Here is a 24,277-nt window from a genome sequence, read left to right on the forward strand (position 1 = left end):
CACGTATAGCCATATATATGCAGCAATCGTAAAAAATACGTCCGTTTATTTAGCATTGTGGTACAATTGCTGATTTACCACTAGAAAATTCATTGAATAACCCAAGAACAAACCGGTCACGGACCCTAATATAATCGGCGTTGCATGATTGTTGCCAGCTTAACGCATTCACTTACCAAGTCAAAATCACCCGCTTTAATCACGTTCAGGAGGAGCAGATTTCTCTACCACCACTATTCTCCAATTTGAAATCCCCTCCTACCTGGTTCGATGCAGCCACCGAGCAGGTGGATCTTCTTCTCACCTTTGATCTGCCAGACGATTATATGATGGGCAACTCTGACATATCGCACCTCATGACCGCCGTAAAGCAGCACTGCGATCCACACGCCTGGAGCTTCTACTCGCCGGGCAGTAGTGGGACGTGCAGACGCTTTGGTAAGCAGCGTCGACGAGCTACTGATGATGAGACTACCGTTCCTACTACTCAAGTGTCTCGTACCTCCCTGAAGAAACTGCTCGACCTTCTTCCTGACAAAATCTTTCTGGAAGAAGTGCTAAAGTAGGTCCCCACTGGAGACTTGTAATCAATCACTTGAGACTAAAGAGGTCCGCGCACTAGAGATCCTGCAGACCCCTTTATGTATCCTACAAGTGCTATATTATTTGTGTCCCTATAATTTAAACGGTGTTGAAAATGCTATTAATTTCTTCTGGCACCTAACATTTTGATTCCGGGTCTATACTGAACGCCAACGCTGCTTAGTATGCTTGCGCCTTATAACTCCAAATTGCGAAAATATAAGCATTATTTTCCCTCTTGATAATGCTCCACTTAGATGCCTTTTTTGAGGAATTTATCCTGGAGGAACAATTGTTGACTTTGGTTTCTCTTTTTTGAGCTTTAAGGAATTGCCCAGATACATTCTGATTGCATTTGCTTCTATGGTAAATCTATCTCTGCCTATATTTCCAAAAGGAGCCTACATTCGTGGCGTTTCATTTATTCCCCTTATTATATTCTTCTGTTGGTTGTTGAAATGCAAGATCAATCGTTAATGAATACATTTTCCATATTTTCTTAAATCCAGCACACCTCCGTGTATCGTGTATATGGTCATTGGTCAACTCAGGATTGTATTGAAACATAGTTGTCATCATGCAAACTTTTATTACTAAAGCTTGGAAACACAGAAAGTGGAAGGTAGCAGATTCCCCCTGGTTCAACTGTCTTCCGTGACGATGTACCGCCCAGCGCCGCTCGTAATTGCAGGACGTTATGTAAAGTTGAGCCGTATCCTGCCTCAAACCCCATGGTTCATCGATGGAGAACGTAAACTGGACTCCTCGGTGGAGGAACTGATTGCTGCTCCGGTCGTTGACGCCTTTGGGCCTCGCACCACCTTCACTTTTGTCAGTTCTGGACGTGAGGATATTGACGTAAGGTATCAGTGGCGTTTTTATAGTTCTACTATTTGTAGTTTAACCTGTCTCTACTCCAGTAGCCAATGCGCCACTAAGACACAGTATCCACTTTCTCACCCCGCTTGCAAATAATGGATAAAATGTTTAAATAGTTAAAAGTTTTCGTCGTCAGGTGCCTATTAAAGCACCTTATTTGTTACTGAGCTGATACCTTGGCATAAATTACTCTCCAAAAAGCTTACGTTCACATAATTAGATGTAATAGTACGGATTTGATGCCATCCCCTTTTATGATTGGATTCGTTTTGTAGCATTTACCAGTTAAACTGGTGTATTTCATTCTGCCATTTACAATCCTGTTTCGATAATGATGTGTGGTTTGTATGCACACCCTAAATAATTTCGCATGCATCCTTTTTATCCTAGGTGCTTAGGCCTCGGTCGACCATTTGCGCTCGAATTGAATTCCTACAATAAAACACTGGGTTCGATGCTTAGGGCACATTCATCACTGCGTGGTAAACAGGAAAATGACGCAAAGGCTGGGTACGACTGTGCCAATGACCTTTCCTGGCTCGCCAGTACTATCAACAATTCTACTGGTGATCGGGTCTTCGTTCGTGATCTACAGGTGAGTTTTCACCGTGATAAAATTTGATACGAGTAGATCAGTTAGGGCCATTGTGTATATTTTTGAGTGTCATAGAGATGAGGTGGTAACATGATAAATTTTATGTAGTTGAGACATAGAAGTGCGCTTGACGGTCTTTGAGATTAGGGTAGACGAGCAATCAGTGTTGTACGCTTTCACTGTTGGCAGGTTGTCAGCGTCGCATCTGTGAATGCCTCCTTGAAGGGCGGTAAGATTGAAAAGCAGAAACGTTACCGCGCTCTCTGCTGGTGTCCTCAGGGTGGTCTCACAACTACGCGAGTTCGCCTGCTTGATTCACGGCTGAGTGCGCTATCACATGGCACCGGTGTTGCAGCGTCACCGTCAGCGCTGCAGTGGCCGCCGACGGAAGCTACATACCAGCCCGATCTCGGTTGTGATGTCGCCTACCTCTCCTTTGGTCGATTCACTATCAACCAGTTAACTCCAGTCCGAGTTCTCCATCGACGTTCTCTGATGTCCCGGACACGGGACATCATCTGGTTCCGTCTGGCCGACTTCGCTAGCAATGTGCTTCGAGAAAAGGCACCTTTTTTGGCAAGTGGACGAGCTGTTGTTTAAATTACTCACCGTGGTCTGTTTTTCAGATAACTACAATCCGCGCTATCAGAGGAAAATCTCAACAATTTGCTTCCTCTGGGCAATTTAATTTATAATGAAGACACATTTTGGAAATTGAATCATTGTATATGCTGGCCTTTTCCTATTATATTAGCATTAATAGGACAAACAAGAAGCATTTGAGCGGTAATCTTGAATATTCCTTAATCGAAAGTTCTCTCTCACTTATGAAAGTGTATTAACACTCCTTCACAAAATGAAAAAGGGTTTTGCATTGATTTAGGAGCACTATTTTCAGTTGGTCGTCTATCTTTTAATGTTTGGTTCTACAAAAGTCTGTAGTGTGAGCTGCAGAGTTTGGCTTTTAAAACCAATTTAGGACATTTGCTATTTTTCCTCTGGTAAGCAATGCCATAAGCCTCAATTCTAAGGCCACTCTTTAGTATTCAGCGCATATTTTATTTATCCATAGTATTTATCTGGTATCTATTCTCCTCTTTATTCCTCTATTCATTCGTTCACTTTCTTCTTGTATTCACTTCTGATCCTACTTCTGATCAAAGCATTTGCTCATGCTGCCTCTATTTTAAAATCAAAACGACGGTTTACTTCTATGCCTTCAAGAGGCATCCCCTCAATCATTGCAATTTATTCAAGTACGGCGCTTTTGTTACCTTTTTCCACAGCTGAGTGAGTTCGCCGCCCAGGCAGATGTACACCCAAAGGAGGAACTCTTCTTGTTGGAGCTTTGCTGTGAAGCTGGCACCTACGTGAAGGAGCTAGTGCACGGGGACTTAGGTCGAACGCGACCCAGTCTCTCCTCTCTCCTGAACTGTCCGGTGGACTTGCTCGCTCTTGATGTGGTTGCCGTCGAACATGACTGGCCTCCGAAAATGGTACAAGCGTTTGAAGTTGATGCTGCGTAATTCATGCCACCTGCTGTATATTGACGTGAATGGCGCATTTTTATAGATCATTTGAGTTGTAAGTTTGCTAGGTCGTCATTTTTCGTTCGATCTACTACCCATGCTGCATTTACGACGCATGGATGATAGTTTAAAATGGTCATTTTTGTTAGCTTCGTTGGCAGCATGTTCTAAAAATCTCCCTTTCTTGGATTGGGAGATTTTTCATACAAATGGTGCAGGTAGGTGCGTGACCTGCATAGTAACCTCACAGTGGTGATTAAAGTTTTCTATTTGAGCTTGGGCAGACAAAGTCAATATCCCACTTTCCCTTTCTACCTGTTAAGTGGTGACAAGATCCAATGACTTCATTGTATACGCTCGAGTTTTCTTTCTACCAATGTTTACTAGCTGGAATAATTGGGTGGCAGTGACACAGACATCCTTTGGTTACCAGGATTTATCAATATGTGTCAGGCAGTAAAAGACAAAGGCAAAGAGGACGGGGGCTATATCCCATTACTGGTTAATTTGCACACCGCAACACTTGGTGAGCCGGATGCATTGCGCCTGTTCATTTTGTTTAGCTACCTAGAATATTACTAAGCATCTTCAGGTATTATTTGGATCCTCTTGAATACTGACCGCAGTGTTATCTCTTGGGTTCTCATAACCGACTTTTTTCCTTCAACTCATTTACTCGGTGGGGATAGCAATTCATGGAGTAATTTTCTCAGCGATGAGTTATTACAAAAGAACAAAATTGTCTTGCAAAACTGAATAAACTGATTAAAATGCGGGGGTGAAATCGAAGTCGATGGGAGATCAACATGTAGCTTTTGGTTTTCGTGTATTAATTTGACTAACCTGTAGTACAAAGTGGTGCCATTTACAGTGAAATATTGCGATGAAGTTAGCGCGAACGCAAGGTACCTGCTTAACAAGCTACTGCCATGGGGAGTGGCAATTTTCTCCATGAACTGCGATCTTGGAATATGCTAAATTCCCAATAGTCCATAGAGGAACCCACCCAAATGCCGCAACGCCTCAGTGATTAGCGTTGAAAAGAGGGTAATTTGATAAGGTGGTTTACAAAGGCAAGGACAACAATGGCCTCTATAGTGTGACGACGTCTAGTTGCTTATGCAGCTTGACGGACACGAGCCGTACTTTTTGGGGAACATGAATGCTGTCGCAGTGCTTGTAATGAGTCAGGCTCGCGTGGATAAAGCCGTGCATTTGGATATATAATGAGAGCTAGGTGGGCTGTCACCTCAAGCTTGTAGGAGTGTAGCACCCCGATGCTTCCCAGAAGATGAAAGAAGACACGATACTGGGGCCTGATAAGCACTACCGTGGAGTGTAGGCTAGAACACCCGCGAGGATACAATGGCACCGATCCGAAGTGGTCTCCTAACAAAACTGCATTGGATAGATGAACAGCGGATTCCAGTCGAATTTCCAGCTGGTAGTGATCTTGATTCATTTCGGTAAATGATACAGAATGTTTAGTAAATGTAGGATGTGAACCTAACTGTTCTCTCTTAATTTGTTTCAAAAGGTATGGACAGTGTAAGTAATAATCAAGAGCTGGCACATATCGGGCGTGAATTGGGCTGTTGGCATTGCAACTGTTCTCATATGCTTCTCTGATTTTTCTAGTTAACATATCCTAATCATAGGTGCACAACAATTCATAAAGAAGCAAGCACCGGAATCTAGGAAACAGTAGAATATTAACTGTTTGATGCTCATAACATATAAAGTCAGTGTTTAGAATGTCTTGTTTTTCAGCGCGTCAAACGGTTGGCAGTCGTATGCTTGCGGATTATGGGTGTGCCTTTTTGCTTTTAATCAAAAGTGTAATGCACTAGAGATAATGCAAAGCAATTTTAGGATTTAGAGCCTGTTTTCGTGGCGTGGTTTTCAGCCTTTATCAGCCCAAGTATGCTACAAAATTACTGGATGATCTAATATAATATCTGGAAATGTCGAAACCGTTGGGGGTATTGTTTGTATTTACCCAGTTTTGTACAACGATTCTTAAGCGCATTTCTAAAGCAGTTATTCTGTTGTGAGAATGATGTGTTGGGTGCAATTTGCAAAGTAACCTATTCCTGATTTGTTGTTTTTAGCCTTTAGTACGTCGCTTTGTCGCTGGGCTGCTAGACGTCCTGTACTTGATCGACATCAATTTGTTCTTAGATATGTAGCGACACGGAGGCCCATTCACATTCAAAGTGTTTCCCTGCGATCACGTTATTTCTCTACAGCATCGGCGTTCCCCGGCTTATCACAGCATGAAGGAAAAGTAAAAAAGTTTCAAGCAGACACCAGCAAACTACTAGATATTGTCGCGAAATCACTATACTCAGATAAAGAAGTAAGAATATATTTTTTTTTCTAATTTTTAATAAAAATTTAAATATCAAATATTGTAGGCTTTTGACTTGTTCAGTCTATCAGTTGTGATTTTGAGATGGGAACTTGGCAAAACTGATCACCTCTATGCCTGACTTTTTTGACTCCCGCTGTTAATAATATGCGCTTTAGATCTTTGTGCGCGAGCTGATATCGAATGCTAGTGACGCGGTGGAGCGACTACGCTTTTTGCAAACCTCGGGTAGTGTGAGAGGTCCCGAAGGCCCTCTGGAAATCCACATAACAACGGACGAGAATAAGCGGACATTCACGATATTTGATAATGGGGTCGGTATGACTGCAGATGAAATGGAGAAAAATCTGGGCACAATCGCCAAATCTGGATCCAGAGAATATGTCGCTCAGCTGAAACAAAGTAATGTGTCTGGTGATGACTGGACCAACATAATTGGTCAGTTTGGTGTCGGCTTCTACGCCGCATTTATGGTGGCTGATGAAGTGAGTTTTATTCACCGCTGCAGCAAGATTGTATCGTAGCAGTTGTTGATCGTGGGAGCGTCGTGCCTTGCCGTAATATGTTGCTAGTTATTAAATAATACCTTGCATAAATCCACTCCGAAGTTACAAAACCCCGTTTGATACTGGTTGCTATCGTCTTATTTCGCGTCAAATTTATATCTCCAATTAATTGTGATCTTATTTGTTAGGTTGAGGTCCAATCCATGAGTCAGGTCGAAGAAAATGGCAGAAAGGGTCACAGATGGATTTCAAATGGGACGGGAGGCATCTACACAATTTACGACTCTGAAGGAGTTACTCCGGGAACTAAAGTTATCCTTCGGCTAAAGGAAGACTCTGCTGAGTTCGCAAGGGAATCAACAATCAAATTTGTCATCCAGAAGTATAGTACCTTCATTGGTGTACCTGTTTTCCTTAATGGAAAGCAGATTAACGTTGTTGAGCCGCTCTGGGCGAAGGATCCTTCGAAGGTGAATTATGGCGGGATATTGTGACGCATTACACATGCTCTGGCACTACTCTATTGTTCAAAATAATTCACTCTATTGTAGCTGGGTGATTCCCCGGTTATTTTCTTGCTTTACATCACTAAGCTTTATTCCTTGTAGGTATCCGAAGAGGAATACACATCGTTTTATCAATTTATTACCAGTACTAGCTATGATTCGCCAAGGTATCGAATCACGTTCAAAGCCGATTCGCCCATTAATTTGCGCGCACTTTTGTTTGTTCCAACTGTAAAACCGAGCATCTTTGAAGCTGCCAAGGAAGGGGGTAGCTCACTGTCCCTCTACAGTCGGAAGGTTTGTGACATTTTCATACTACATAGATCTCTATTGCTCTCGTTCTCAGAGTTTTTAAACGAGGGCTTATGATGTTTGAAATACTAAACTGAAATCATAGCTATCTTTATGGGTCGACAGATTTAGTTTTTAAAATCTATTTCGTAGATTCTTATTACAAACAAAACCGAGAGTTTACTACCCAGATGGTTGCGTTTCGTCCGCGGTGTTGTCGACAGTGAAGACATTCCTCTCAACCTAAGTCGTGAGTTGCTTCAGGATCATGGCCTTATTCGCAAAGTTAATCGCATACTAACTTCCCGAGTTCTTCGTTTCCTTGAGGTGTGTCGACTGTAAAACAGGTCAGTGTGAATTTTACTGTCAATCAATAAGTAGGCTTGTTTTGATGCACTTTAGAACGAGTCGAAACACGATGCAAAGAATTTCCTAGATTTCCTCAACGATTTTGGTCTCTACCTGAAAGAGGGAATCGTTACTGAGCCTGATCAGTACACCCGTGAGGAGATTGCCAAACTCCTTCGCTTTGAAAGCTCTGCCTTGCCTGCGGGCCAGAGGACCAGCTTTGACGAATACGGCTCTCGAATGCGTGCTGGAGAGAGGAACATTTACTTTCTCTCAGCCCCTAATAGAGACCTAGCCGAAGCCTCTCCATACTTTGAAGCCATCAAAAAGAAAAAGGGTGAAATTGAGGTGGAAATTTACATTTGCGCGGTCGTTTAGTTTAAATGTTTTTCTCACTGCTTTTGCATATTCCCTAATTCTTACAGCCGATTGATTTACTATAGCGCACTTTAATTATTCGTTGAAGCCATTTGAATCAGTTATTTTAGTATGCAACTAAATCGTATCTTGTTTCGAGCCTTATGCACGATAATCCACTGTTCGGATGCAGCTAGCATCAGAAGGGGTGCGTTTCGCTACCTTTAGGAGGACACCGATTGTGATGCATTTTTTATCAATAGTACCGTTCGCCCATACTTAACACTTTAGGTGTTGTTTCTCTATGAGCCCTACGACGAATTAGTTCTGGTAAATATGGGGCAATACGATCGGAAGAATTTGCGCTCAATTGAGAAGGTTCTTGCTGAGGACGCCTCAGATACTGAGGCTGTGGAGGAAATTGAGGGCGACTGTCTCTCCCAGGAGGAGGTAAATATCCTCTCGAAATGGGCCGAGGAAACGCTCGGATCTAAGATCAAGAAAGTCAAAGTGAGTTTTTCCGCCCTTATCACCATTTTTAACATATCCATACCTAGTGATACGGGTCAGATATTCATGTTTGCAGATCCTACAAAATCGAAATAGAACTTAATGGCATCCACAGGCTTTTTACCGGACCTCTCATAATTCCCTTTGTTTCAGTATCTTCACTTCAGTAAAGGTCGCACCAGGCCCCTCCAAGGTGCGCTCATGAGGCGTAGGTATTTGCTGGTTTTTATCATGGATTTAGACAAGATTTCTGGATAACAAGGAGGTTCAGCGTATAAAGGATGATGCAGTAGATTAAATTTGCAGTAATACGTCACAGGACGTTCCTCGTCTGACATTATGCTTGTCCTTGTGTAGTTTCAGCTCCCCAGCAGTGTTTATCACATGGTTTTTGTTTGCATATACATTGCCGTTGATCGAGAGGCATGAATGGTATCGTATGTGTGTTTGAAGGTGACGCGACGGCTCTCGCAGCATCCCTGCTGTGTACAAATCCGTGAGGCGGGTGCGATGCGTCATCTTCTGCGCACCGCGCTGGCGGGTCGACCAGCATCAGAGAAGTTTCGGGTGATGGAGCCGGTGCTGGAGCTGAATCCACGCCACCCGCTGGTACGCTACCTCGCCCATCTCGTGGTCTCCGCCCAGGAGCACGCAGAGGATGGCATCCTTGCCACCGCCCTCGTCGACTATCTCCTCGACGCCGGCCTGGCCCACGCTGGCCTCCTTGAAGAAGCTCGCGAGATGGCTGCCCGCAGCTCACAACTGCTCACTATCCTTTCTGAGAGGGCTGTCAAGAAGCAGGTCTAGATACCACTGTCTCTCGGTGTGTGCATAGTCCCATTTGCTGTTGCCTTAAAATCTAATCATGCCGACTTTGAAACATATTTCATTTTGTCGAATGTAATATCTAGTGAATAACATCATTCGTATGTCCTTTCATATTATCCATGTCTTATCCATAACCGCAAGATTTGTAATAAATTCCATTTCATTCTTTGAGGAAAATTGTTTGAATGATGCCTGTAATGTGTGATACGTCTTTACTTAGAAGGGGCACCGATTTTCTGGTAGACTTGTAAGCGATCGATTGTCTATCGGACTTAAAGGCCGGTGCCTCGCGACTTGGTTGTCTGTCGCCGTCGGCTATGGGAAGGCGCGGCAATTAGCATCAAGTTATTTGCCTTGAGGGCGCACTGCATGCAGTGCAGGGAGGTGCGAGCAGTGGTGACAGTGCTGCTAGTTTCATGCGTGAGGTGTACATGCGACTATGGAGCGTTCTGTGGAGACTGACTGCTTCCTCCCTCCTTCTTGTCTCAGTCTCACATGGCGTTGGCTCATAAAAGAAATTGTATGCTATTAAGTGTAAATGACAATGTTCACTCCATTGACAGAAGAAAAATCACCCCAAATCCACTCATTTTTATGCGGAACTTCATGTTATCAGCGAGACGACTAGCAGACCAGGTTCCACAGCGGATAAAACACTGATAGAAACGCCACCTTTGACTTCCATCGTTGAGGGGGCCGTTCGTATTATCTTTGAAACCTTCATTAATTCAGGTCTTCCGGGCATTAAACCTATGCTTGCTTGGTACAATGGCGTCCATAACGTGGGAACTACCACATTGGACCATCTCACCATGATCATTGCACCATAATGGTTGTCTTGGTGATATTCGGATCATGGAACACCACATGCCCCCTACCGCTACCAAGTGCACTGGATAGGAAGCCATCGAACCTTATCACAAATTCTGCATCCCAATTAAAGCAAGACAAAAAACCTCCATAACCTTCGTTTTCCCCGGTGGCAACACCGACGAAACTGAGCTTTCGAGTTGTGCCCTGGTTAGGATCATCCGCGTGGTAAAGATACAGCACGTACGACTCGCTCATGGACTTTCTTACCAGTGCACAGTTCAGTTAGACTTTTTCCATTTATTCAAACTAAGAAATATTTCAGTTTATGCCTCATAAAATAGACTAACCCATTAATAGCAAAAAGCGATGAGTTAAAAATCATTAAACAACCCAGATCATTCAAAGCGGCGCTAAATAATAAAGTGTAATCACAAGTAAGACGTGGTATTTGGTGGGGGGTAATTGTAAGACGAGAAATTCATCTCATATGCCGACTGCTGCGGGTCGATTGATGGGGGGTAGGAAGGCATACCGTGCATGAAATCCTCATTTTGGAAGGGTTGATTAAAGGGCAAATTCGTCGTGAATCCAGAAGGATTTTCAGGCCCCACGGTAGCCGGATAGTTCCTGTAGCTGGGTGCGATATCAGGAGGTGATATGGACGCCGAGCTTTGAGCAATACGATCAGACATATTGTGATCATACTTCCCCAATGATACCCAGGAAGCGTAACTGGGAATCCGATTATATGAATTGAAACCAGCATAATCGTTTGAAAATCCAGCCAATCCAAATTGATCGTAGCTTGAAGACGCGTTATGATAAAAATCAGGATCATATTTAGCGCGCAAATCCACATGAGGGTATGAAGCAGCGGGAAGAGATGACAAGAGTCCATCGGAACGCATACTTCGACCACAGTTAGGAACGCATGAAGTTGTTGGTATCGCGTACTTATCTGGAGAAGGCCCTGTTGAGTTAAATGACTGTGAACCTTTACGAATACGCTGCGCATTTGAAGTACTTGTTTTGCCGGCGGACGTTGCTACACCTCTAGCAGAAATGGTGCAAGAAGGATCTGGAGGTGGGGGAAATATTGGTTCTCCTTTTTGAGGGTGATTACGCGTGCTCATATCTTTTTTACGCAAAACGGTCTCCACTTCTGATGGATGAAGAGGTGGCAATTCCTTCAAATCTTTCAAAAATGTAGTGTCAGAGCTATCACAGTACTCAGAGGAGTGCAGTCTTTTGACGGCATGCAATTTTGATTGGAACCCAGTGTAACCAGGGTAATGCGGATTAAAGAGTTCCTGTGGTTTCACGGACATAGGACGCATTCTCTAAAGCAGATAGAGAGAAATATTACCGTACCTTAGGTGACCCTACCTTCACACGATTGGCAACACGCTTACTTTTCTTTGATTTTGGATCAACGGAATGTAGTCGTAAAATCAGACTTTCCATCAACTGACGATTAACATTAAAGTTATTTTCAGTCAAAAAGGCGCTACGAGTAAGTCCGGCGTTATGAGTATGCTTCAATGCGGCCAGTCGCTTCTCCAATCGAATCAAAGGATTCGAGTCTAGAGTTAGCATTTTGTGTACGTTATACATGTTTAACCGCCCTAGTTTCCGTTAAAGTAGATCTAATGACAACCGAACGATCAAGAGCGAACGCACGAGAAACCCGCACCTCGGCAGCATACAATGAGCAGGCTTGATAGAATAAAACAAACGACACGATTATTTTCTTGTAATTCACAAAGCATTTATAACTAGTATTTACTCATCAAAAAGCGCTAGAAAAATCATCAGCATAGCAAAAATTTGCAAGGGATAATATTTTTTAAACACGTGTACCGCATTTGCCATTCTCAAGCGTTTCCATTAAACATAAACCTAGTGCGCATGAGCCAAGGCTTCCAATATTTTGACTTTGACTCCGATTGTATACCCTTGGGTCGGGAAGACTGGTTAGAGGAAGATATGTTACATCGTGATTAAATGGTATTTAGCAGAAGATTACAGGTCCGATGGAAACACTAAATTTATCTTCTCTTTCAAAAGCTGTTACTGTAAGGCGAGCCTCACAGACCTTTCTCTTTCCTGATCCTCGTACTCTTAGTACACCCAAGTTCATACAACTTCGACATCTTTATTCGGATAAGTAGATTAGGGAAAATAGGACAAGTTTAGGGGTGCGGACTCAGAAGCTCCCTCCATCTTACTTGACTTTGACGCCTCAGTCACGAGACTTGATTGTAGCCCACCTCCTCTTTGAAAAGAAGCGTTAAAATAACATAAGTATTACAATCACCCATTGTCAATCACGAAGTAGATTCTCCTCGGTGTACGGTAAACCGGCTGCGATTTTTATTATCTTTCATTCAAAAGACGATATGCATAAGTGTTTGTACAGTCTAAAACCTAGCAACTAAACGCTAGAATACCAGTTGGTAATTTCATTAAATGCCACAGATATATGGATTGTAGACTTTAGATGTGGCAAGGAAATACCGATACCTGTATTACATTCAAGGCAGCATTAGTTATCCTTAGTAAAATCCTTGGATGGTCCTATCAAAGTGCGAATCTCTACAGGTTTTGTCCATTGACTGTCCATTTGCTGGCCTTGATAAGATCCGAGAAACTAATGGACATATAAATCCCACTTATAGTAATTGGGACAAGGGTTTCAGGTTAGACGTCTTTGTAGTTAACAGTTAAACCAAAACAAAGTTTAGAATAAAATTTCCTACAGCGTTTTAAATATCAATTCAGATTCACTTTTTTATTCACCCATTGCTTTCCCTTTTGGTTCTACAAAGTTTTACTTAGCAGAGCAAAGAGTAAACTCTTCAAATTAGAATTAGGATCGCTACGCGCGGGTTCTGAATTTTCGTGTTGGCAAATTTACTGGATAAAGAAAACAGAAGCGACCGTTCCGGTGTCTTGAGTCATTAAAAGATACTTTGGCAGCTTCCGTGAAATATTCTATATTCATATGAATATACCGGTTTTCTCTCTCTGAAGCTGGTAAAAGACTACACTTCTACTCAAAGATCTGCGAGGCGTAGACTTAAATGTTGCAGTGGCGGAGACATGTTTATTTAAAGCTGCTACAGGCACTAGCTACGACAGAAGTCGCAGAAGTCGCGCCTCCTCGAGACTAACCTAAAGATGAAAGAAAGCATGCCAATAGGGCAGAACATGCATTACTGACGTACAGCAAGACTTGGGCAACTGGCATGAGCTGGAGGTGATGCGGAAATGCAAAATTGGGGCCTTGAATGCCAGTGAAATCAAAACCAAGTGCTGCGTAAATAATCAAAACGTTACAAACATGTTCATTCGAACTAAAAACGCTCACTATAAGATGCACGGTAGACGATTTTTCAGCACATTCTAATAAATTTATTGTTGCATAAAACATGTCTTTGACAGAACAAAGAGAATGAGTGATTGCTCACGAATTTCGCAAGACTATATTTTTTCAAAAAAATCACTGCTTTTAAAATAAAGCAGGCGAGAATTTTGGAGTAGCTTTAGGATATTTATCTTTACTAGTGACAGCTTTGGCAGTCAATTTGGACGTACACGGTTGGCAAATTACACGGTCTCCTCTTCCCTGTCCCTGGTGTTCTTAGAACAAGCCTGTTGATTTAATTTTTACATATTTATCAAAGGGAAATGATCGGGAGGATAAGTACAACGTTTAGGGAGGGGAAGAACAGCAATCACACCTAGGCACGGAAGGCGACGACCCTCTCACCAGGTTCGAATTTCGAATTGCCTCCCCCCTAGTAGGCCCATTGAAACAACATGGGTATTACATCTATTCTACCAAAAAAAAACGCTCTTAAGGAGCCCATTAGGTATATTTTACCAGCGACACTTTCCAGAATACAAATGTCGTACTTGAATTTGCCTATCTATGTACAAACTGTAGTCCCACAAATACAATCACTCACTTCAATTAATTTTATAAATGTGGTTTTGTAAGCATAATATACTCACTTCTATTGTGCAAGATACATTTCTCGGCAAATTCCCTACTGGTTAATAAATTATGGTGGAAAGCCGGTCCTTTCATTTGTGTGTGCATAGATGCGGTCATGGCCCCTCCCGGGCCAATGTATGTTCCGTTTTTTGGAATTTTGGGTGCTTCTGCTTCAATGATTTTTTGTGGTAAGACATTGCTTTGTATTTATGGTATTTAGCTTTGGGTGCTGCTTTTGGTACGGCGAAGGCCAGCATAGGTATATCTTGTATGGCCTCTCGGAAGCCCGAGCTTCTGATGAAATCACTTATTCCGGTTGTTATGGCTGGAATAATTGCGGTTTATGGTTTGGTTGTCTCAGTGCTCATTTCTCAAGAAGTCGATGTTAATTATTCAATGGAGAAGTAGTGTTATAATTTTTAGTAATCTTACGTGTTAGGTCTTTGCGCCATCTTGGTGCTGGTCTCAGTGTTGGGTTGAGTGGCCTTGCTGCTGGTTACGCCATTGGAGTCGTAGGTGATGCTGGCGTTCGTGCCTACTGCAAAGAAGCAAAAATATTTGTCGGCATGATCCTCATTCTGATTTTTGCCGAAGTTCTTGGCTTATATGGCTTGATATTGGCCCTTATCCTCACATCAAAGTAGTGCTTTCTTCGGGGATCTTCCTTGCTTTCTTCGTCAAAATTCTTGCGTAATATTCCTCTTGCTCGGTGTAGCAACATCTAAATCTATAAAGTGGGAATACATGTTTGTGCGACTAGAGTACGTTGATGTTTTCAAACTTCCTAGTTGTTTTCGTCACTTCCTTTTTTCGAGCAGTATGAACTGTATTTTGGCAAAATTTGTCCTGTTACTTTTAAGCTGATTGTTTTGAAGTGCGTTTTTCGAAGATTTTGCCTTGGGTGGTGAGTTATGCAAATTTATAACTTAATACCAGGCCAGTAAATACTCTTTCTGGGTGTTCCTGAACGATGCATCGATTTGTGAATACTTTCCATTTTTTGCATTTAGGACATTTGCACTTATTCGCCCCAAATATTTGTTGAATATGATCTTGTTACTTTAGTGCAAGCCGAAGAAACCATGATTTGTTGCAGGGTACACTTCCATTGTGGTGGGTATGGAGCCGCCTTTCGTACTCTTAATTGGCGGTTAGATAAATAAAAGTTGGAACGCCATTTTCTGTGAAATAACTGATGATGCTGCATTGCTTATTTTCAGCAGTAGGCGGTCTCAGTACTTGAAAACTAGGTTTACTGCTAGCATTTGCAAGGGGCATTGTGAAGTTTTGTTGGATTTTGCGAAACCTGCATCGAGCTGAGCGGAACAGGACAAAGTGCGGACACGTGTGGGAGCTCATCTTCTCTGCGTTCGATGTGGCTTTAGTAGCTGGCATCGTCACTCCAATGTTCATCACTGCTGTTGAGAATCCGATATATATTGGCTTGAATGTTCACAAAATACCAGCATCACCCTCTATCCGACTTGAGCGCCTTGTCACGCGCTTGCTCTAATTCTAAGTCTTTGTTTAATCAGTTTTTCTTCCTATGTTATTGGTTCCAATAGTGTTGAAGTCTTAGTGATTAGGGAATACAAGGTAAAAACTTCAGAGAGAGCTAGTCGTAGAGCCAGCGCCTTGTGCATTACTGCAGGGGTTGCTTATTTTTCAGATTCGATGCATTTTGATTAAACTGAAATGAACTTTGTGCGTGAGTGAGGCATGTGTAAGTTTATTCAAAGTGTTCACATGGTGTTATTCTCGAAACAGGTAATCAGAGACTGCAAATCATGCCATTGGTGTTATCTTGATGTGATTATTGAGAAATCTGCCTCAAAATGCATTCGCATTTATTTTAGTCGCTTGAAGCCCCGTCGTTTGCAGATCCACAAGGTATTCTAATGTGACCCTGGGGTTTTCATCGACCGATTTTTTCAAAGTGGCCTTGTTGAGAGCGTGTGCCTAAAAGCTGCGAAATGCCATCCAAATCCAAGAGCAAGGGAGGAAGCAAAAGTAAGAACAAAGAAAGAAGCAAGGGCAAAAATGAGGCTTCAAAGGGTTCCAAGGGTTCTAAAGTCAAAGACCTCAATTACCTTGAAATCCCGCCTGTTGTTTTGAAGGACGTGAAACCGAAGATCATATACACAACTTATGATATTCAGGATTACAGATTCAATCACTTCCGTTGCGCTTGTTGCAAATTGGCTCTCGATTCCTTCCAAGCATTCATAGATCATAGTTGCTGGAGAAAATACTACGCTGCCAAGTACCATCTGGGGTGTACGCAAGCGTTTGCATGTCGTGTTTGTGAGGTTGTTTTCTACTCACATGCTGACTACGCTGCCCATGTATGTTTTGGACATAGGAGCTGTGATATGAAGGTGTGGTTTGAGCCGGAGGAGGTCATTCCTATAGGTTATCGAACCCATCAAGATTACTACATCAATTGGGCAAAGCGTACTGAACGGGAGTTCATGCCACACGAACCAGATTACCACTATGTATGTCGGTGCTGCAGATGCAGCAAGCGGTTCAAGTCAAAAATTGAATTTTTGCTGCATAGTTGTTGCCTGTTCATTGTCTTAAAACCCGCAAACCTGCGACGCCTCAAAATCTGCTTTCATTGCAAATACGTTTTTCTCCATGAGAACGAGTATCACAAGCATGTAAGCTACTGTGACTTGAAGAAGGCCTTTTGCGTTGACTTCGTACTCACAACTGCTGAGATCGGTTGTCAACAGTTTGTCACTGGGCGGCACTGCTTTGATTTCGACCACCATCTTCGTCATGGAGTGTGCTTTAAAACGCGCAGTCTGGATGAGGTCATGAATCTCCCTATTAAACCACAAAAACCAACGGCAGACACGATAGCAGTCCATGCCTGCTGTGCGGAATGCGGGTTTGAGCAGCCTAACTTGGTTGAGTTCTTGTACCATCCATGCGTGACGGGAAAACGACTCACTCCCATGAACTTGGAGCTTATACTTTTTTGTTGTGAATGCGAATGTCTCTTCGTGGACATCTTCGAGTGCGTTGAGCACCTGAAATCGTGCTCCCCAGTGAGTTTCTATTTCGTTAGACTTCACACACCAGAATTGGTTAACATTGCTCTACGGCGGTGGTCGAAGGAAATGGCAGAAAATCCATATCTTCCAGCACGCCAGGTAAAATTTAGATGTAGTGAATGTGAGGAGATCTATCGACAGTTTATCAGCTTTTTGAAACATCATTGTCCAAAGCGGGAGCGGTACGAGCAAATTTTTGTCCAGCCGATGGGTGTGATGGAAACCTATACGTGCGAAGCGTGTCATATTGTAGTGTTTTCAATCTCTGAGGCCATTGAGCATTCAAAGGTATGCAAGAGGGGTTGCTATCCGCATATGATACAAATTCACTACTGCATGGAGGAGGTGATTGCCGCTCTAACGTCGTGGATGCGGTGTCCCCAGGTGTTGAAATTCAACCTCGTAATAGGAGTTGGAGACGAAGCAGATGAATTGGTAATTAGGGAAAATGAGCTCAAAGAGTCACACAAATTACCCGTAGATCATTTGTTGATACGGTTTAAAAATCCTTTGACGAAGCCTTCGCAACGCATTGACGAGTGGATCACCAAGAATATACGGAATAAATCAGAGCATAAGATTGCAGAGGCTTCAAAGTTGCGCAACATGCCGCAAGTGGAAGGAAGGAGCAGACAAGCTGTTCAGGGTTACATTTTAGGTGGAGGATCGCGAAAGGAACTTCCTATCTAGGTTGGCTGTTGACTCAAATCCGAGGCCTAATGAAAGGGTCACATAGTGGCTTTTTATCACTGTCAAATATAGCAGGTAGAAAAGCGGCGAGGTAAAAACATCTTATTTATAAAGTATTTTTGGGAACATGGGATATTTGCCACTGTGTTTATGGGTAAGGAAGGTGGAAGGTACTCGACACGCGAAACAGACCCAAACGCTCTGGTTCTGATGTAGAATATGTGCCTAGAAATGAGGTTGCTTATAACCGGTCCCATTGAGCGCACCAACAACGATGCGCCTGACCTGTATCACGTGTGTTGAACGACGGGCCAAAGGCTCAGAGTTGTATTTATTAGCAACAGTTAGTCACATATTGTTTCTAAGTAGATTCCCAAAGTAGGGTGGAATCAGCACTATAACCAATGGTCCGAATTCTCTCTGCAAGTATCTCGCACTATTTGTCTGGCCTCAAATAATCAAATAGTGCTACTTTAAAATTTCCAACAAATCCAAATAGAGAAAGAACCATTTCGACAATATGTTATCTAGTTCATGCACTTAACAAAAGCGAACACTAAGATTTCAAATTGAAACAGTACTGAATAATAATCCACACAATGTTAATAATCTCTTCTGGGCAAAACTTAACGGCTTAGCACTGGATACGTCATATCGTTGGGTATTTAAACAGAATAGCTTAAGTGATGGAAAAGTAAGTTAAGGCATGTGGACTTGTTTTTATCCGACTGATTGTTTTATTTTATTCGCTAGGCAGAAGCATTTTTCAGTGACGGGTCGGTTTTAGATACCCTTCCAACGAATTCTATATTAGCCAAATAAATTTGATTACATCCCCCACCCCAGGAAATATCGATACAGTTAAGCAATGCATCTAGGGCATGGGTAATATTAAAAGTTAGGTTATTAGGTGGAACGTATCGATTGGTGTTTTTCCACTATATGTTTATCTGCACGGGCAATTTGGTCCCCGCTGGCTACACTTTCGCTCAGATGCATGGCTTTTGGGCCACGCCAGTGGCATCTCAGCCCTTCTGTTTGCTAGTAATGCATATTCTCCACGGTACTTCGTCTTATTACGACTTTATTGGGTGCTCGAAAAGCCGCAGGGGAGCGAAGTTTTATTTTAGGGAAGGCAGTTGTATAACAGTTTAACTTTCGGTTTTGATAGTGGGTCGATTGGGGTTTTCGTTGGTGTGCCTTCTATGGGTTACCAGATACCTGGGCATTGGCAGTGACATAGACCCCTTTCTTATGTTAGCAACACATATTCTGCCCCAGTACCATGTCTTGTTTCGCCTTAAGCAAAGTCTCGGGAAGTTTAAATAGTTTCCAGTTTTGTAACATTCGTAGCTTCTGTACAAATTCACAGGGTTGTGTTATAAAGGAATTACTAATCAAATCTTGGAATTTAAAGAGTTTCAATTTTAATGAGTACGACTTAAAAATGCAAGACCAGATTTTTATTTTAAACCATTGTAGTGATAGAGGTATTATTTGGTGGAATAATTGACGTGTACGGGTGCTTTTGACTTTTCTTCTAGCTAATGGCTAGGTAATATGTTTCCTAAACCACTTTTCATTCTACAATAACAATTTTGAATAAATAGATGAATGGCATAATTTTGATGTTAAAGCTTAAGGTCAGAGGGGTTGCGCGAATTATTTCGTCGGGTTGGGGTATGAATTCGAGGGTGCGTGGTGTCGTTATTCTTGTGCTTTTAACGGCGCTTTTTGCTATCGATTGTGCAGTTATCCCGCAGGGAAATCAAGTGGAAGCCGCTTTTCTGGAAAATAACAGAACTCAAATTGCCCCGACTTACTACAAACGATTTCTACATGGGTTTCTCGCGTCCGTCTACGTAATCATCATATCTGAACTCGGTGATAAGACGTTTTTTATCGCTGCGATACTGTCAATTAATCATCCAAGACTACTTGTTTATGGTGGTGCTATGTTCGCACTGATTACAATGACTGTTTTGTCTGCTTTGCTTGGTTTTGCCACTGAGGTGCTTCCGCGTGTTTATACCTACTATGCGTCTGGGTTCCTGTTCGTTTTGTTCGGAATTAAGATGTTAAAAGACGGTAAATAGAGTTTTGTTGATCTCTTTTAGCTTATAACATGAAGCCTGAGGATACCAAGGAGGAATACAAGGAAGTTCAGCAGCAGCTCTCAACCAACGAAATAAGGGAAATAACGTCATGCATTCATATTCGAAACGTTCTTCTAAGCATTCTCTCCCCAGTTTTTGTTGAAGCGTTTATGATGACATTCTTGGCAGAGTGGGGAGATAGGTCGCAGATTACGACCATTGTTCTGGCAGCTCGTGAAGTAAGTTATCAGGTCTTTGTCGGTCTTTTTCTAGGGAAGGACAAACTCTGCGCTTGCATAGATACAATCTGCTCACGTTTGTGTTTATTTTCATTGATCTTTAATGTTGGCATCGCACATAGTATGTTATGTTTTACTCCAGGAATTTGTTTTAGCACGGTTAAAAAGTGTCATATTATAACCAATTTAGTGTTAAAACCACGATTTGTTCGCGTGTTTAGTAGGGCTAGCGATGCACCAGTTGTAAGTATGCGTACTAGTTTACTGATTCGATGCCGTTATATCCATTTACTTTCAATGAGCGCTTTGATTCGAATGTGGAATGTATTCCCCGTAAAAAGAACCGTTTAATTTATACTTTGAACAACGAAGACGAAGGAAATCCACAAGCTTGTAGATGTTGAATTCTTGACATGGACGTTTTACCTATGTTCTTACATGCTTTCTTTGTGTTAAGGATGTGATCGGTGTTATTGCCGGCGGTGTACTGGGCCATGGCTTGTGTACAGGTTTGGCTGTTCTTGCTGGTCGTGTTGTGGCTCAGCGTATTCCCGTCAAGTGGTGTAAGTTGGCCTTCTAAATCACTTACAATTTTGGTGTCTTCTTTACTCGAAGTATCTTTGACATGTACCGTCAGTTTATTGTCATTCCACATTTGTCTGCACGTCATTTTCCTCACGAATGACTGGCTATTTACGCCTTACTTTTCGTCACTGCTCCCAAGGTGAATCTTTCAGGAATGCACTGCTCCTCGTCGTGTCTGATTGAGTTTCTCCTAGAATGCCTTATTATTTACCAGTATTAGCATGACTGATGTACCAGCTTTGATTCAGTAAATTTTTAAAAGAATCCGTTTTTGATTTTTCGTTGATGACCGTCGGCAGAACTTGATTCAACCTACCACTATTTGGACGGATTTCATAGCCTTGAACCAAAATGATATGATGTGAATATGATATTCAAGTGGTGGTGGCTATATTAAACTGAAATGTCTTTGATTTGAAAATTCTCGTCTTTATCTGCTTACTCAGGTTATGGCAATGTATGTTCGCTCTCCAATATTTCAATTTTTCACTTGATAAGCGCATCACCGATTTTCAGGAATCTGTTGCTTCTTGCTTTAAGATCTTCGAGCTCATCTTCGATGTCATGTTCTTTAAATTCCGGTTCACCTAGCCACGTGTATCATCTGCCCATAACTGGCAGTTGTGTGCTCTATTTATTACCACTTTGGCTTCTAATGCTATAATTAATGAAAGTTTGGTTTTTGCGTTGGATGCTGTGCATAAATCTGACTGGTTGTTATTGTATTCAAAGTTTGTATCATTGAGATTACTAGTCGAATTGTTGACAAGTTCCCGGTTTTGCTTTTGCTAAGCGTTTACCACACGCTGCACGGATTTGGAACCGTAATTAAGCCTTGGAGATAGTGTTTGACAAGTCCTTGATTCACAGTGATGCATTCTTTATGCTATCGGCAAATCAATTATAATGTCCTGTTTTGCCGAAAACTGATAGTTTGCATGCATGAACTCCGAAATTATTTATTTAGTGCTTTAAAAAGTGCTAGCATAATTTTCAGGCAAACGGACTGATTCGTCTGGTGTTTTGGCTTGTTTTTTTTGGTTTTACACCTGTACTGTCACTTGGTAGCTCGTAAATTGATAGCAGTCCACCTTTGCCTCTGCTCAGACATTTTCATGCACTTGGAATCCGCCAGCGATAATGTTTGTTTTACCCTTCGTCATTGCTGCTTGTGAATGAATGATTGATACAGAATATTCTGTGGCCTTTGATCCCATCTTGATTTGTTATTTAAAGGCCTTTGGGATGAACTTGAATCAATTCTTTTGTGGTTGCAGTTCGGCTAACCTTCCGTATATTTGCTGATGTTGCATATCATCTGGTAGCTTGCTGCTATTTTCGCTGAAGAAACTAGTGAGGGTATATTTCATGCAATTTTGCATTTCATATGGCTTTTCTGTTAGCTTCTTAACTCGAAACAAGGTTTTGTGACGTCTTTAATTCTTAAGTCATTTCTTTTTTTGCAGTAACTTACATTGGTGGCGTTACCTTCTTGCTGTTCGGCATTGCAACCTTTGCCACTCATCCATATTCTCGATAAATGTTGTCCAGTCAAAGACCTAGGCATCTTCAAGCTGCTCATGCCTCTGTTTTTCATCTACATTCTGATACACTATCGTCTTTCCCTCCTCAAGCAAACCTCTCGACCACTACAAGCTGACCACATGCCGATGTTCTTTCATCTTTTATATTCCTCATTCTTCTTTTTCTTCCTTGTACTCCTACATATGTAAATAGTAGATGCTTTAGTAGAATAGTGAAATGGAGTATTGAGAGTGGAAGTTGTTTTGTAAAAGTGGCATGCACGAAGTCCTCTTAATCTTTCTAGTATCATGCAAGCAGCGGGCACTGTTGAATGCACGTGCAGCTTGTTTGTTGGTTGTATGTGAGGAGGGATGAACTAGGTTAGAATGTGATACCTGCTAATGGAGAATTTTTGCATAGCTTCTTGTACTCTTCCTAGCAGAGTTAACGGAACTTGAGGGACTTTCTCACGAATATCTGGCAAGTCGTAACGGTGTGTGACGGTGCCGTTAGCGCATTTTATGGTGAGTGGTCTTGATCAGTAAGAGGTTTAGATTTTACCGGCTGTCTTTGGTGTGTACGGTGCTAGTTATGGGTGGTAGCTAGGGTGATGGATGGTTGTGTCACTAGACCTAGCTTGGAGAGAAATTTCTTCACCCGGACCTTATCTACTTACATTTGTGAGTACACACTGTAGGTGTCGGTGTCTGGATAAATTGTATGAGAGGCTGATAACTTAGGGGTGACGGTAAGTATCGAAACGAGATTCTTGAATATGCTCTTTTTTGTCACCAATGTGGTTTATCTGTGTCTATAACTTGATTTCATCGCAACGAAGTCAAACTGAACGCAGATGAAATAAAAATGGGGGTAAACCTATTGGCATCCTTTATCGCGTTTTGGTTAACCTTACAAATGACCTATAAGATAAATGAAACATTTTCCAACGTGGACGAGAATAACTATGGTGCTTTGACAGAGAGCGGGAACTTCCTCAGCAAACCGGTGGGGATCCTGAATTTACCAAATCGATTGCATCAACTCTACGAAATCGAAGAAGTGAAGTAAATATGGGAGCTGTTGTTCAAAGCCCCTATTTCTCGCGTTTTTACGCTTTATGCCCTCACAGACAAGGCAAAAGTTTACATGAGAGTCTACTTGTGGTCATCTGGAATTTGAAATTACCCCCTAGGCACGTCAGGAATACTTAGGAGAGGGTATAGTGGCGCACATTTTAGTCAGCTTGTGCACTGCAATGGCGTGCATGCACGTTATTCAGGCGTATGTGGTCGACTCTGTAGTTATTCAAATGGGCGAGACAAGGTGTCAAAGGTTAAAATTTTGGGTAAGAACAGAACAGAATGTACTGAAGCTCAAAATCGCATTGCCATGATTTACATGAATGTCCATTTTTAGAAGGTTTTTGGTAATCCGTAGTTGGTAGGTTCTCCTTATTTTTTTTAAATGGTATCATTTTTGTTACAATACAGCGCAGAACACTTGAAGGTAAACGCCGGACCATAATTTTAGGTACAATTATGCCTATGCGATAGAAGGCAGGCTAAATATCTGAAAGAAATGATTACCGACTCCGTCAAGAGCTCAGCTCTCTAAAAGAGGTTAAGCCTAAGACATGAGCCACGCTATTTGTCTCGAAATAAGGAAAATGATAAAGCTGATAAAGTTCGTGGGCTCTATTAGGTGGTTTTGATTCAATCCATTCATGGTCAGCTTCTTGTAGGCGAAGTTAAAGCCCTTTTAATTAAATATAAACCGGTTAAAAGTTTTATTCAGCAATACTTTACGCTAAATTAAGTCATTGAGGAACAGGTTAATGGATAGAATGGTGTTGTGACTTGACCCAGCATCTAGTTTTCTTACACGTTTTTACTTGTAAAGTGGTTGAACTAGTCCAACAACCAGTCGCTCCATCCCTTTGGAATAAATTCAACTCACGAGGCCAGAA

The 24,277-nt window shown here is 42.0% G+C and overlaps 5 protein-coding genes across 5 annotated transcripts in view; 4 read left to right on the forward strand and 1 right to left on the reverse strand. All coding sequences in view use genetic code 11, as the record gives it.

Moving 5' to 3' along the window:
- The window catches only part of EGR_01677 (Heat shock protein), a gene marked incomplete at both ends in the record, with an annotated part of 13,361 nt that extends 3,229 nt beyond the window's left edge, over window positions 1-10,132 (forward strand). The window contains 16 exons of the mRNA XM_024490926.1: window positions 210-562; window positions 1,182-1,445; window positions 1,852-2,056; window positions 2,246-2,647; window positions 3,343-3,552; window positions 4,039-4,111; window positions 5,356-5,395; window positions 5,704-5,944; window positions 6,115-6,441; window positions 6,651-6,932; window positions 7,071-7,265; window positions 7,413-7,586; window positions 7,662-7,955; window positions 8,256-8,474; window positions 8,928-9,275; window positions 9,866-10,132. Coding sequence (XP_024354791.1) covers window positions 210-562; window positions 1,182-1,445; window positions 1,852-2,056; window positions 2,246-2,647; window positions 3,343-3,552; window positions 4,039-4,111; window positions 5,356-5,395; window positions 5,704-5,944; window positions 6,115-6,441; window positions 6,651-6,932; window positions 7,071-7,265; window positions 7,413-7,586; window positions 7,662-7,955; window positions 8,256-8,474; window positions 8,928-9,275; window positions 9,866-10,132 — 3,894 coding nt within the window. The remainder of the gene's footprint in view (window positions 1-209; window positions 563-1,181; window positions 1,446-1,851; window positions 2,057-2,245; window positions 2,648-3,342; window positions 3,553-4,038; window positions 4,112-5,355; window positions 5,396-5,703; window positions 5,945-6,114; window positions 6,442-6,650; window positions 6,933-7,070; window positions 7,266-7,412; window positions 7,587-7,661; window positions 7,956-8,255; window positions 8,475-8,927; window positions 9,276-9,865) is intronic.
- A 411-nt stretch (window positions 10,133-10,543) lies between these two features.
- EGR_01678 (hypothetical protein) lies at window positions 10,544-11,711 on the reverse strand (the record flags this gene model as incomplete). Its single annotated transcript, XM_024490927.1, has 2 exons — window positions 10,544-11,455; window positions 11,502-11,711. The coding sequence occupies 2 exons, from the start codon at window positions 11,709-11,711 to the stop codon at window positions 10,544-10,546; spliced, it is 1,122 nt and encodes a 373-aa protein (XP_024354792.1).
- Window positions 11,712-14,230: 2,519 nt separating this feature from the next.
- Window positions 14,231-14,759, forward strand: EGR_01679 (V-type proton ATPase proteolipid subunit; the record flags this gene model as incomplete). The annotated part of the gene is made up of 3 exons (XM_024490928.1): window positions 14,231-14,303; window positions 14,336-14,519; window positions 14,555-14,759. The coding sequence occupies 3 exons, from the start codon at window positions 14,231-14,233 to the stop codon at window positions 14,757-14,759; spliced, it is 462 nt and encodes a 153-aa protein (XP_024354793.1).
- Window positions 14,760-16,088: 1,329 nt separating this feature from the next.
- EGR_01680 (hypothetical protein) lies at window positions 16,089-17,867 on the forward strand (the record flags this gene model as incomplete). The annotated part of the gene is made up of 1 exon (XM_024490929.1): window positions 16,089-17,867. One exon carries the CDS (start codon window positions 16,089-16,091, stop codon window positions 17,865-17,867), a length of 1,779 nt encoding a protein of 592 aa, XP_024354794.1.
- Window positions 17,868-19,549: 1,682 nt separating this feature from the next.
- EGR_01681 (Transmembrane protein) lies at window positions 19,550-22,327 on the forward strand (the record flags this gene model as incomplete). The annotated part of the gene is made up of 4 exons (XM_024490930.1): window positions 19,550-19,955; window positions 19,985-20,307; window positions 20,660-20,765; window positions 22,254-22,327. The coding sequence occupies 4 exons, from the start codon at window positions 19,550-19,552 to the stop codon at window positions 22,325-22,327; spliced, it is 909 nt and encodes a 302-aa protein (XP_024354795.1).
- Window positions 22,328-24,277: the final 1,950 nt, after the last annotated feature.

Source organism: Echinococcus granulosus, assembly GCF_000524195.1.
Source record: "Echinococcus granulosus chromosome Unknown EG_S00006, whole genome shotgun sequence".
NCBI classification, from domain to species: Eukaryota; Metazoa; Platyhelminthes; class Cestoda; order Cyclophyllidea; family Taeniidae; genus Echinococcus; species Echinococcus granulosus.